Below are 12,632 nucleotides of genomic sequence, written 5' to 3' on the forward strand. Positions count from 1 at the left end.
TTGTTCAAGGAGAAGGAGTTCCTTCATAAGAGCTAATCCGGACTTATGAAAGAACTTCGATACCCTCGTTGATGGTTCCCCCTCCTGAACTCGGTAGTGTTTTATTATAAGACTACCACGTGGTCATGCTTGTCTGGGACAACGTGTTCACATGTTTGTAGCAGAACCAGCTCATGTTTTGGAGCTTGCTATCGTAGTTCATCTCCCGAGAATCCCGCAACGTCATCTCGTCGAATTGTGTTGCAAACTTTCATTTTTCTTCCTAAGACTCGATGAGCCTGGAATATCCTAACACCAACCAGAGCTGAATCTCAGGCAGATATGATGGTTGGAACATTTCCCTAAGAACTATAATATTGGTCTCTCGATAACCGGTAAGGTGGATGTCGTGGCCAACACACCCATCCGGTAGACCTATTATTATAGTATCTTGTTTGAGGAAGTTGGCCACCCCCCCCCCCAAGGGATTTCGTAGGATTTACTCCCTAGTTGCCCCTATGGATTTTTGTGTTCCCGAAGTCCGACCTTTACTTGATGTTCTAGATACCAGACCATTTCTATGAATGGGTTACACTAGCACATCAAGGAGAACATTAGAAGTGGAGTGCTAAATGTCTCTCGGTCGATCATCCAGATTTTGTTCCTTGGCTTCGCTAAGGTGTAATCTGAGAAGGTGTTATCCTCCTTTGCATCTGCATCGTCCATCGCTATTCATCATGGTAGTATGTTGTGTTGCCAGGATCCTTGACATGGATGTTGGTAAAACCTTGATGATTGTGGAAATGCTCAAGTTCTTGAGAGCACGCACAAGCACTACGTGTTATCATCATCTCTAACTGGGATTCCTCTCAGTTTCCTCGGCAAATGCTATGACCTTTTCAAATAGTGAATTCACTCTCTTTTGTTGGGTTCTTCCCCAGTTACCAGAATCATTCCCAGCATTTGCATTTTGTTCCTAGCTTGCACCGGCAATGTGCCATTCTACCATGGGTCTCTTCCATTTCCGGTGATAAGCAAAATCATCCATTACGTTGTCTTCAACAAGGTAATCCACATCATCCAAGTCCAAGTATGCCATTCTACCGACCCCGCCAATCGATTGCTGTGATTTGCCTTAGGCTGATATAGAGAGTCTTAACAATCTCTATATCAAAGGTAATTCTTTTTGCCACTTAAGATAATAATCTACGAATCACCCCCCTCCAGGATGTTTCGTCGTGGTATCATGGCAACTCAACTCCTCGCTACGTTGACAACCGTTCACCACCTTCTTAGGTGTGGAATCGTTGTCTACCTAGTGAACCTTCGTCATCTGTTCCACTCCATTTCTCTAGAGGTGTGCTTCATCTCTCAGCTCGAGAGATGTTGCTATGTCTCATTCCGTGAGTTAATCCTGAGTTGTTCGATCTTCGAGAAGATCGACCCTTCTAGAGTCTCCTTCTTCCCTTCATGTCATGTTGACAGGATTTCTCAGAGCAAGACTTCAAGACAATAATGGTGTTCAAATCAACGTTCAACTGAAGTGCACCCTGGATCGTGAAGATTATACTAGTTGCGTTTACCTTTCACCCTACCCTACGCTTGAATCTCGAGACGAGATTCTTGTTTAGTGGGGGTGAGTTGTCACATCCCTAGTTCTGACAATGCCTAGTGCATGCATTAGAGTGTTGCACCATGTTTAAATTTCATTTAAATTTGAAATGGGGATTGTTGAAACCCTAGCACCAAATGAAATTTAACTAGGTTCAATAAAAATATTTTCAATAACCCAGAATGCCCTTTGGAAATGTTCATAATTTCTGTTAAAGGTGAAAACCTCTTCCAAAAATGATGAACATATTTGTAGGCTATTCCTGGATTTTTGAATTAAATTATATAGTATTTGCATTTGGGCATTTAATTGCTAATAATATTTTAAATGCTCAAATAATCACAAACTGAAATGTTTACTGTTGGAAATATTCCAAACAGTGGCCACAGTCAGTTGCATGATTTTTGGAAATGCTCTGGCATTTTTAATAAATCCAAACACAATTACAGAAAATAGAAAACAGTAACTAAAATAGAAATAAAAGAGAGGAGAGAAACCTTACCTGGCCTCACCCGTGCAGCCCACCAGCCGGCCCAGCTTCCCCCCCTGGCCGGCCCAGCCCACCCGCGCCTTCCCTGTCGTCTTCCTCCTCGGACAGAAGGACGAGGGCGTGTGCCCGACGCTCGCCGGCACGCGCGCGCGCCACCTCCCCCCCTGCTGGCCACCTCCTGCTTCCCCGGACTCCCTCGATGCCCCGGACGAAGCCACGCAGCTGCCCCGCACCGCTCTCACTCTCCCTCGCCCTCCTCTTCTCCCCCTGCTCTCTCTCCCTCTCACCCGAGAACCACCGCCGCCGCCGACGGGCATCACCGTAGCCACTGGCCTCCCCTCGCCTCCCCGACCCGCTTCCGAGCTCCGCCACAACCCCCTCCACCTCCTCGTTGAGCTACGGACCTCCCGGACGTGCTGCAACGCCGCCACCATCGCCGTTTCCGTCGCCGGCCACCGAAGTTCGCCGCGGTCAATTCGCCACCTCCGCCGCCTCCCCGAGACCACCGAGCTGCTCATCGACCTCGCTGTGAGCTCCTCTTCCATTTCCCATTCTCCCCGCGCTCGTTCCCGCACTCCAGCCGCCTTCTCACCGGAGCCGATTGCTCCTCGCCGCCGGCCATGGCGCTGCCGTGGCCAGGGTCACCCCAGCTAGCGCCCGAGCACGTTACCGAGTTCGCCGCCCTCCCAGGAGCCCCCAGAGCCTTTCCGTTTCCCCTCTAGCGCACCGCAGCGCCGCGTTCGACCTTGGCCGAACTCCGGCGGCCACCTAGGTCGACGCCGGCGCCGATTCCGGCCGCCCCGACCCCAACCGACTCCACAGGAAGACGCGGCGCCCTCCCAGCTACCCGTAGAGCCTCTCCGCCGCCCGAATGGTCGCCGGAGGAGCGTTCCCGAAGCCCTCCGCCGTGCCTGTTGCCGCCGGCGTTGAGCCGCCGGCCTGTTTGGGCCATTTGACCGGGGTTTGACCTCCCCCTGTGTCACTGACATGCGGGACCAGCCCGCCTAATTAATCTAGGTTAGTTTAAATTAAAACGCTAACTAACCCAGTTAGTTAGGTTAGTCACTGACACGGAGGACCCACTGGTCAGTTTGACCTGGGCTGCCCGTTGACTCGCTTACGTCATGCTGACGTAGTGCTGACGCAGTAAATTCTTTTCTGGATTTATTTTTATATAGGAAATTCCAGAAAATGCCTAAAACTTCTAAAAATCATAGAAAATTAACCGTAACTCCAAATTAAATAAATTATATATGAAAAATTATCAGAAAAATTCAAGGAATCCATCTGTACCATTTTCATGCATGTTAGAACAACTTATAGCTGCTGTTTAGCACAAATCAATTACATGGCATTTGAATAATCACATATGGAGTTTGAATTTGAATCTTGGATTCAAACCAACTTCATTTAATCTGGTTTTAGTTGCATTAGCCCAAAACACATTCATTTTGCCATGTCATGATCATGCATCATATTGTGCATTGCATTGATTGTGTTCCCTTTCTGTGTTGCCGGTATTTGTTCCCTCTCGATAGACGTGATACCGATGATGTGATCGTTGACACTGATGAAGACTCAATGTTATCTTCAGAAGTGCCAGGCAAGCAAAACCCCCTTGTTCATTCCGATAAAATCCCACTCTCTCGCTCCTGCTCTCTTTTACTGCATTAGGACAACAACGACATATTTGTTACTTGCTGCGGTAGCTGAACCCCTTTGTCCTTTGCATGACCTGTCATTGCCACAGTAAATAGATGAAACCCACTAGCATGAGTAGGAGTTGTTTGAGCCCTGATGTGCCTACTCATTCATGTTTGTTTGTCATGCCTGCTACTGCTTAGAGTTGAGTCAGGTCTGATTCATCAGGGATGAATCAGAGGCGGGTGAACATGTCCTACTGTGTGTGAGCTAAGTGTGTGAACACGATTTGGTAAAAGGTGTCGGTGAGAGGCCATGTAGGAGTACATGGTGGGTTGTCTCATTGAAGCCGTCCTCAGGAACTGAGTTCTGTGTTTGTGATCCATGATTCAGCTACTACCATACATTGGGCCCTGAAATATGACCCCGCTCGACTTCTTATTCACCCTTGTCCTCTGTCCAGGAGTTGCAAGTAGTTTCTGGTGTTTGTAGTATGCTGGAGGCCGTGGACAGCGCTGACCGTAGGGGTGGGCTGTGATGCGGTAGGCACGTGGCCGGGTATACCGGGCGCCCGTTTGGTGTCACGAAACCCTGTTCACATCGTTTGGGGCTGTGAGCGAAACTCCGGCCGGATCTCCTCATGGATGGAACCCGAATAGGCGATAAACCTGGACTAGAGACTTGAGTGTTTAGGTAGGTCGTGGTCTACACCCACGTCGGCTTTCGCTTGAAGTCTGCCGAGCACATGTCGTGTGCAGACGCTAAGTGGTGGAAACATGTATGAAGAAGTACACCCCTGCAGGGTTAACATCATCTATTCGAATAGCCGTGTCCGCGGAAAAGGACTTCTGGGTTGCTTATATCAGTTCATAGACAAGTGAAAGTGGATACTCTAAAATACGCAAGATAAGCGTGAGTGCTATGGAAGGCGTTCTCGTAGGGAGACGGGAGCGGATCCATAGTGGTGTATTGATATGGTGAATATGTGGACTCGTGTGCGCCACCTCAAAAGAGTTACTTGCAGTCGTAGTTCAGGATAGCCACCGAGTCAAAGCTGGCTTGCTGCGGTCAAACTCCACCATCCCCTTTGTTGATAATGATGCATATGTAGTTAGTTCTGATGTAAGTCTTGCTGGGTACATTTGTACTCACGTTTGCCTATTTTATGTTTTTGCAGAGAGACTTCGGTCTCACTAGTAGTTTCGCGTGGACTTCGACGTTTAGCTTGATACCTCAGCTACGATCTTGTGCCCTCGGCAGGATCTGATCGATAGTCAGGCTTCTCAGCCTTTTTCATTTATAGATGTCTGTACTCAGACATGATAGCTTCCGCTTGTGCTTTGACTTGTATGCTCTGATTGTTGGGTCTTGAGACCCATGTTTGTAATGTCTCGCTCCTCGGAGCCTATTGAATAAATTACTTGAGTCGTAGAGTCATGTTGTGATGCCATGTTGTATCTGCACATATCGAGCATATTGTGTGTATGCTATTGAAATGCTTGGTATGTGTGGGATCTGACCATCTAGTTGTTTATCTTTAGTAGCCTCTCTTACCGGGAAATGTCTCCTAGTGTTTCCACCGAGCCATGGTAGCTTGCTACTGCTCCGGAACACTTAGGCTGGCCGGCATGTGTCCTTCTTCGTTCCTGTGTCTGTCCCTTCGGGGAAATGTCACGCGATGAATACCGGAGTCCTGTTAGCCCGCTACAGCCCGGCTCACCGGAGTCCTGCTAGCCCAGTGCTACAGCCTGGATTCACTCGCTGATGACCGACACGTTCGATGCTGGGTCATGGATGCCTGTCCCTGTAAGTTTGTGCCACTTTGGGTTTACGACTAGCCATGTCAGCCCGGGCTCCTTATCATATGGATGCTAGCGACACTGTCATATACGTGTGCCAAAAGGCGCAAACGGTCCCGGATAAAGGTAAGGCGACACCCGTGGGAATACCGTGCGTGAGGCCGCAAAGTGATATGAAGTGTTACATGCTAGATCTATGTGGCATTGAGTCGGGGTCCTGACACATAACTCCTAGATAAAAATATCTATGTCAACTTGATGGGCATATTTTGTCATAAACACAAAATGCAACAAATAGTTCTAAAAGAGAATATACCACATCTGAATCATAACCCGGACGAGGGCCGACGGGGACGGATATCAAAACCATGACACTATGTATAACAAACAACGTACATGTAAGATAATTATACAAGTAACTATATATTTAAATCACACACACATGATATTTTCTTATATTAAAAAGATAAGAACAAGAGGCTCACCACAATGTGGAGCCGGCGACGGGACGGTGCGGGTGATCGACGATGGTTAGGACAGAGACGGGAAGGCACTAAGTAAACCACACCTACATATGCAAACTAAGAGTTATTTTGACCTCAATTTGCATATAAATCAAAATACTACCACATATAATTCCTCCCAAAATAAAACCCACAAATCATTATACTTATAGAGCATTGCAAGAGCTAATCTAGCAATGAGAGATGAAAGGACAAAGTTGCTGACCTTTGTGATCACTTGGATGGATGGGGTGCCTTCAAATTTTCATAAATTTTGGCAAAAATAGAGTGTGAGCTCGAGCAATGGGGAAGAACAGAGGAGAGGAAGGAATGAAAGGGAAAAACAGAGAGAAATGGGGGCGAGCTCGACGAAGGGTTTATATAGAGGCATCAGTCCCGGTTGATTATACGAACCGGGACTAAAGGTGCATCTTTAGTCCCAGTTCATGGCATGAACCGGTACTAGAGGTGCTGGTGGGGCCGCAGCCTGACACCAGCATGCCACCACCTCTTTAGTACCGGTTTGTGGCACGAACCGATACTAGAGGTTCGCGACGAACCGGGACTAATGACCACCGCCCGCCTAGCCGTTGGAACCGGCACTAATGGTCACATTAGTGCCAGTTCAATTCAAAATCGGGACTAATGTGCTTCACATTAGGCCCTTTTTCTACTGGTGATTCCATACGTGGATGCTGATCGGGATGCTGTCCCTAACAATAGTTCCGCACTGAGCAGAAAATGCATCCTTGGTCCGCCGGGTTCAATCGGTTGGCCATCGTCCGCGATTGCTGTGATCATGAACCTTTCATCCGGGCGCAACCTTTTCTTCGGGCCTCGTCTCGTTACCGAAGTTTTGCTCGATCTGGTGGGCTATAAAAGAAGAAAGAAGAGTTAATATATGTACATACCAAAACAATTAATGCATCAATTAGCTAGTCAGCACAAGCTTAATTAATGTATATACCTCGCCGGACTTCGCAACAGCTGATCCCGACTCCATTCGGTCATCGGAGCCGTCATCACGGTCTCCTTCTTCCACAAGAGTTCCTCTGGAGCTTGATAAGGTAATTTTATGGAAGGTCCCATGATGAGGTCCGAAAGCTATAACAAGATACCCTAATTTTATGGAGTGGCTTTGCATTAATATATTGACTTTTTTGCATTTATTTGGGCAACTCCAAGTAAAAGCATTACTTGATTTGAACACTTTGTGACATCCTTTGCTTTTTAATTGTTTTAACACATGAAAATGAGGATGTTACAATTCACAATGCGGCCTGGACATAATAATAATATGGTACATCCGTAGCACAATTAATTTTTTTGTTAAGACAAGAATGAGAATGAAATTTTCCAATCTGGACAGTATAAAGCGCCCGTTATTTAGTGCACTATACAATGTAGAGTATACTTTACGCTCTCCATCATAGGACGCAAAAAATGTAGCACTTCAATAGGAAAAGTAGACAACCAAACATTAATGCTAAAAACACGATGGACTAGCTAGCGTGGGAGAGTCGCCGATGCCATGAACTCTTGCTCCAAACTGTAGCAATTTTGATTCCTTTGAGAAGCTATATTAACTCTGTCTACTATACCACTCGGAGTAGTCAACTTCGGAAGAGTGTCTTGGCTATGTCCACTTAACAAGGGTTGCATGTCTTCATTTTTGACAACAACCTGACATGATCTCAACCTTTTAGATCGCACATACTGTAGTTTCATCTCCACTTGTTTCATTGTAGGTCTCTCTTCACCTCGTAGTTGCAAGCAAGTCTCCGCAAGATTGGCGACATCATTAATCTCTTCATTTGTTGCTTCCTCGAGAACTTGAGTAGCTACTATTTCTGCAAGTGGTTTCTCTCTCATCTCCCAAAGGAAGTAGTTGGACAAGTTTTGCGTTAGCCCAGAGTCACTTGTAAAAATAGGCTTCTTTCTGAGCAGCAACTCTACAAGTACTACACCAAAACTATAGACATCACTCTTCTCATTCAACATACCAGTGTGGTAATATTCCGGATCCAAGTATCCAAATGTGCCTTGTATATTTGTAACGACATGAGTTTGGTCAATAGGAACCAACCTTGAAGCGCCAAAATCTGATACTTTTGCAGTGTAATTTCCATCTAAGAGTATGTTAGTGGACTTCACATCACGATGAAATATTGATACTGAAGCAGCCGAGTGGAGGTAATAGAGTGCTCCAGCAGCTTGTGCAGCAATTTTCAAACAATCATCCCAGGACAAGATAGAGCTGCTAGTGGTACTGGCATGAAGGATTCCAAATAATGAACCATTAGGGATGAAGTCATACACTAGCAGTGGGACTTCGCTCTCAAGACAACAACCAAAGAGCTTCACAATATTACGGTGATTTACCTGGGAGAGGACTGCAACCTCATTGATAAACTGGCTTATCTCAACTTGCTCAATGACTTTAGACTTCTTTATGGCCACTACCCGTTGATCGGATAAGATGCCTTTATAAACCATGCCATGCCCTCCACGACCAACGATACGTGTGGGATCAAAGTAATTTGTTGCCTTTTCTAACTCTGATAGTGAGAAAATCTTAGTGTTGTCATTTGCATTTTCATCTGACGATATCAATTGTTCGAGGAGTAGACCTTGGTTCTGCCGAAAATGCTTTCTTCGCAGTTTCTTCTTGATGTCTTTTTTCCATCTACGGACGAGTAATATTACAATTGACATGAGAAGTATAATTCCAAAACCAACGCTAATCCCAATGACGATACCTGTAATGATTATGCCCGTCATCACTGTTCAGAATTTTATGTAGCTCATTATGTGGAGTTGGTTGTACCGTGGACTCACCTAGTACTAGATTTTGTTTTTTGGTCGGTGTGCACATCTTGGTTGCAGTGTCATACACTGTATTACTACGACATTCAGTGCAATAATGACTTCCTTTAGTGTTATGGCAAATCCCATTACATGTTCCTGGTGTCTCGCACTCGTCAACATCTGCAACAATAAGTATATATAATGCGAGATTAAAATACATAAGTATTGTAATTAAGTTGCCCATTAGTGCCTGCACGTAATACCAGCATAGGTTATTTTGAGCTTTATGTAAGTTTATCATTAGGGGCACATCAGAAATTATAGAATGAACTCATACAGGTTACCATGTGCACAAAGTATGTATAGAGGTGGAGCTTGATCATGTTTTTTTTGCATATCTAAGTTTTTTTTACTTTGAGATATAAAGGTATCACTTCTCGAAAAGGTGTGCGATCATCCATTTATTATGGCATTTCCCTAATAAAGGTGCGTTTTGCATATTAGTAGTATTTAGGAGGTGTGCACAACGGAGGAGAAGGAGGCAGAGAGATGCAGTGTGTACCTTTGCATCCATCTGCAATATATGGATTCCCATTGAAGCCGGCCATACATGTGCAACGGTAACCATAATATTCTCGTTCAGATTTGACACCCAAGCATGTCCTATTCATGCTGACACATGCATATCCGGTCGTATTCTCCTGTGCCTCGTGGCATGTTAAATTGGCTACAGCCCACTGCTGTGGTACTACACCCGCAGAGGCAACATAGAGGCCTGAATCTTGAGGTACACTCACCGAAAGGTACTCTTCAGCATATAAGCTGTATTTAACATTCACTAGCCCCTCCATGATACTTATATTCTTTACATAAGTGATCTCTTCTGTATTGTAGTTCATGTCAAGAAACTGGAGGGTAGACAAAGAAGAATTTGTACAATTGAGCTGAAATGACATCCTTGCAGAACAACCATCCTCTAGGCCAAATGGGAAAGGGACACTGATTTTCCCACACCATCTAGAGCAGTTGGTCTTCCGTTGTATCGGATTGTACCCTGATTTCATAAAAAGGTCAGTGCATCTATTTCAAGGGAATTAGAGCTTTATTAACAAGATACTACTATGAAAGAACCACATGCCAAATGTATATGAGCTAGATCAGGCAGCGTCCACGTCTGCATGCCGTTCCTTGTTGAAGGTGTTGGCTTGAAGTTCTACTTTGGGTATGTGATATCCCCATGTTTGAGTATGGTTGGACCAACTAACAATGTATTGCGAACATCGATTCCTTCTCAAGGGTTTTGTCTTTGATCCTTGCGCCCTTTGTTAGGTCACATGTTGCTTTACCGGTGGATTATGTTCCATGGTCATAAGTTTTATGATAGGACTATAGAGGTGCTGCGCGAAGCAGGTTCAAAGTGGATGGCCTTGATTTTTAATTGTTTCTGCAAGACGATTTGTTTAGTTTCCATATTTGGCATTGATTGTCATTTATTATAATAGTAAATAATATATGGCTGCGTGTATCAATCTATGCAAAGGCTAGAGATTATCCTCTCTTTAAAAAGATATTTTTTTAGATTAACACGTAGTTATCTTGATACTAACGGTTTAAGTCGTGATGGTAACAGGTAGGCCTCTCCAAGTGCTCCAAGTTGTACATGCTTTTATCCGGGCCACACGGACAAAAGTCTAAGAGGCACCTTTGTAAGTAAGGAGTGACAGATGGATTTTATTAATGAAAAATTACCGTAGAACAATTGTTCCACGGTTTCGGGGTCAAAAAAATATCGTTAGATGTATCATGGAATTAAATTTCATATTATATCTCTTTAGTATTGTAGATGTTGATATTTTCAACATAATTTTGTTGAAGCTTTACAAAGTCTGACTTAAGAGAAATCTTGTATGCGGAGTCAAAAGAAACGGAACGAGTATCTTATTATAAGTACAACTCATTCCATAAGGCCATAGATGAAATTGGAGGTGGCACCGTAGAAATGGTTGAATGATCCTACAACTTATGAAATAAAAGAGACTAAGATACCGGGAATTCAAAACGAAGGTTGAACCGGGTCTCGGCGTCCACCACCGTCATGGCGCGCGGTTCTTCTAAGTATCTGAAAATTTTCGTGAAGAAAAGACTTGTGGGTGGTCTTGGGAAAAAATGGATGCTAAAAAAAGCCTGTTTTCTTCACGGAAATGTGCATGCAGTTAGGAGACATGTCTATGCTAAGTTTTTTTAATCAGAAATTTTTGATATTTTTTACGTTTTTTATTTTAATATTCATGCTGGAGCATATCAGCTCAGAATCCAAAATGCCTTTTACCCCTAAGATGCATCATTTTAGGATACGATGCATTGAGGAAACCATATCTATATATAAACTCATCTTGCAAGAAACAAGACTAAAATACGACCCAGTGAGAGTTGCCTTGGCTGCGCCAAAGAGGAGAGCATGTGGGAACAAGATTGGTTACTGTTCAAAAAAAAATTCTGTATACTGTTGAAGAAAATTTGCTGTATGTACATACTGTAAGAAAAAAATTTGACTAAGAAAAATTAGGTTTTTTAAATCTCAGAGTAATTACCTTTGTCACGTGAGCAGCCATCGGTTATGTATGGATTGCCTAGGTAACCCCTGTCACAGATACAATAATACTCCGGAGTAGCAGTATACTGATACTGATCCCGCAGGTAACTGCTGCTATGGTTGCTGAGACATGCATAATCTTTGCTGTTTCGCAAGGGGCCAGGTTCATCAACGGCGATAGCCCAGCGAATAGAGGCGTAATCACTGGTTACGGCAATTGTATCCCATATGGAGCTTGGGTTACTATGTGCTTTGAACTTCCGCTTTCCAATCTTGTGGCGGACAAACTTGATGTTCAAGCCGGTTGCAGACCCTGAGTCAATATAGGCGGAGCAACATCCTGTACCGTTGCAGTCCTGCCTGGCCACCGTATCCGTGATATCTTCGTCAGGGCATGTAGTATTGCACTGACCCACCGTCTTGTTAGTGTCGTGGTCGAGCACATACATGTCGAAGTCGCAACCAGTGAAGTTTAAACGTAAAAAATAGCTAGTGGGAGATCTCCCAGGATTCCAGGATATGTTGTAGGCATCGGTTTCAGGCCTCACTGAGACGGAATGGGAAAATGATACCTCGATTTCCTGTGAGCCTGAGCGATCGCCATCGCTGGTGATGATATCATCGGCTACCTCGGTGATGCCGTCGTGCAGGAAGAGTCTGGGGTGCTGCGAGGCCCCGTGCGTGCTGTTGCAGATGAGCTCAAAGTCTCGCCGCGGCGGCCGGAAGCAGCCTGCCCCTATGCCGAACGGGTACTCGAAACTCAGGTTGCCACATCTCCTCAGGCAGCCGGCCGGCGAGGGAAGAGTGCTCCTGTTGCCGGCCTGGCTTCCTTGCGCGCCTGAGGATGCTCGTGCCGTTGCCGTCCATAGCAACAGCAGCACGAGCAAGCAGAGGAGCCTCGTCTTCTTCATCACAGTATTTGTGGGAAAATGGTGTATTGAGCATTTGAGCTTTAGGTGCCTCGCTGCTTTAGCTTCCAGCGTTGGCCCTCTTGCACATGTATATATATACATGTCCAATATCACTGTGCTAGACCGGATTACACAGGAGTAGTCCATTTTCTAAAACGAAATTACACATTCCATCGGCGTTGCGGAGAAAAAAGAAAGACCACTAGCACGCCACCATAAATGCAGCATCATTTTTCCATGGGCTGGCAACGTCTTTGAACAGTTCAGTACACCCTACCACGGGTTAGAAATAAGAT

General features: G+C 45.1%; 1 protein-coding gene across 2 annotated transcripts; it reads right to left on the bottom strand.

Annotated features, from left to right (window-relative positions):
• Positions 1–7,352: 7,352 nt before the first annotated feature.
• LOC119326699 (wall-associated receptor kinase-like 6) lies at positions 7,353–12,369 on the bottom strand. 2 transcript variants are annotated; one of them, XM_037600317.1, is made up of 5 exons: positions 11,424–12,369; positions 9,395–9,886; positions 8,863–9,012; positions 8,407–8,783; positions 8,153–8,293 (listed from the first exon to the last, which is right to left on the bottom strand). In XM_037600317.1, exons 1-5 carry the CDS (start codon positions 12,334–12,336, stop codon positions 8,285–8,287), a joined length of 1,941 nt encoding a protein of 646 aa, XP_037456214.1. In that variant the 5' UTR covers positions 12,337–12,369; the 3' UTR covers positions 8,153–8,284. The 2 variants fall into 2 exon arrangements, with proteins under 2 accessions (XP_037456213.1, XP_037456214.1); XM_037600316.1 differs by having other exon boundaries at positions 7,353–8,783.
• Positions 12,370–12,632: the final 263 nt, after the last annotated feature.

The sequence above is a fragment of the Triticum dicoccoides genome, chromosome 6B, assembly GCF_002162155.2.
Source record: "Triticum dicoccoides isolate Atlit2015 ecotype Zavitan chromosome 6B, WEW_v2.0, whole genome shotgun sequence".
In the NCBI taxonomy this organism is placed as follows: domain Eukaryota; kingdom Viridiplantae; phylum Streptophyta; class Magnoliopsida; order Poales; family Poaceae; genus Triticum; species Triticum dicoccoides.

Coding starts and splice junctions, on each gene's coding strand:
- LOC119326699 (XM_037600316.1), bottom strand. CDS start 12,336: ATGAAGAAGACGAGGCTCCTCTGCTTGCTCGTGCTGCTGTTGCTATGG. Junction 9,887..11,423: donor TGGCTGCTCACGTGACAAAG/GTAATTACTCTG, acceptor TTATGAAATCAG/GGTACAATCCGATACAACGG. Junction 8,784..8,862: donor AAAACAAAATCTAGTACTAG/GTGAGTCCACGG, acceptor TAATCATTACAG/GTATCGTCATTGGGATTAGC.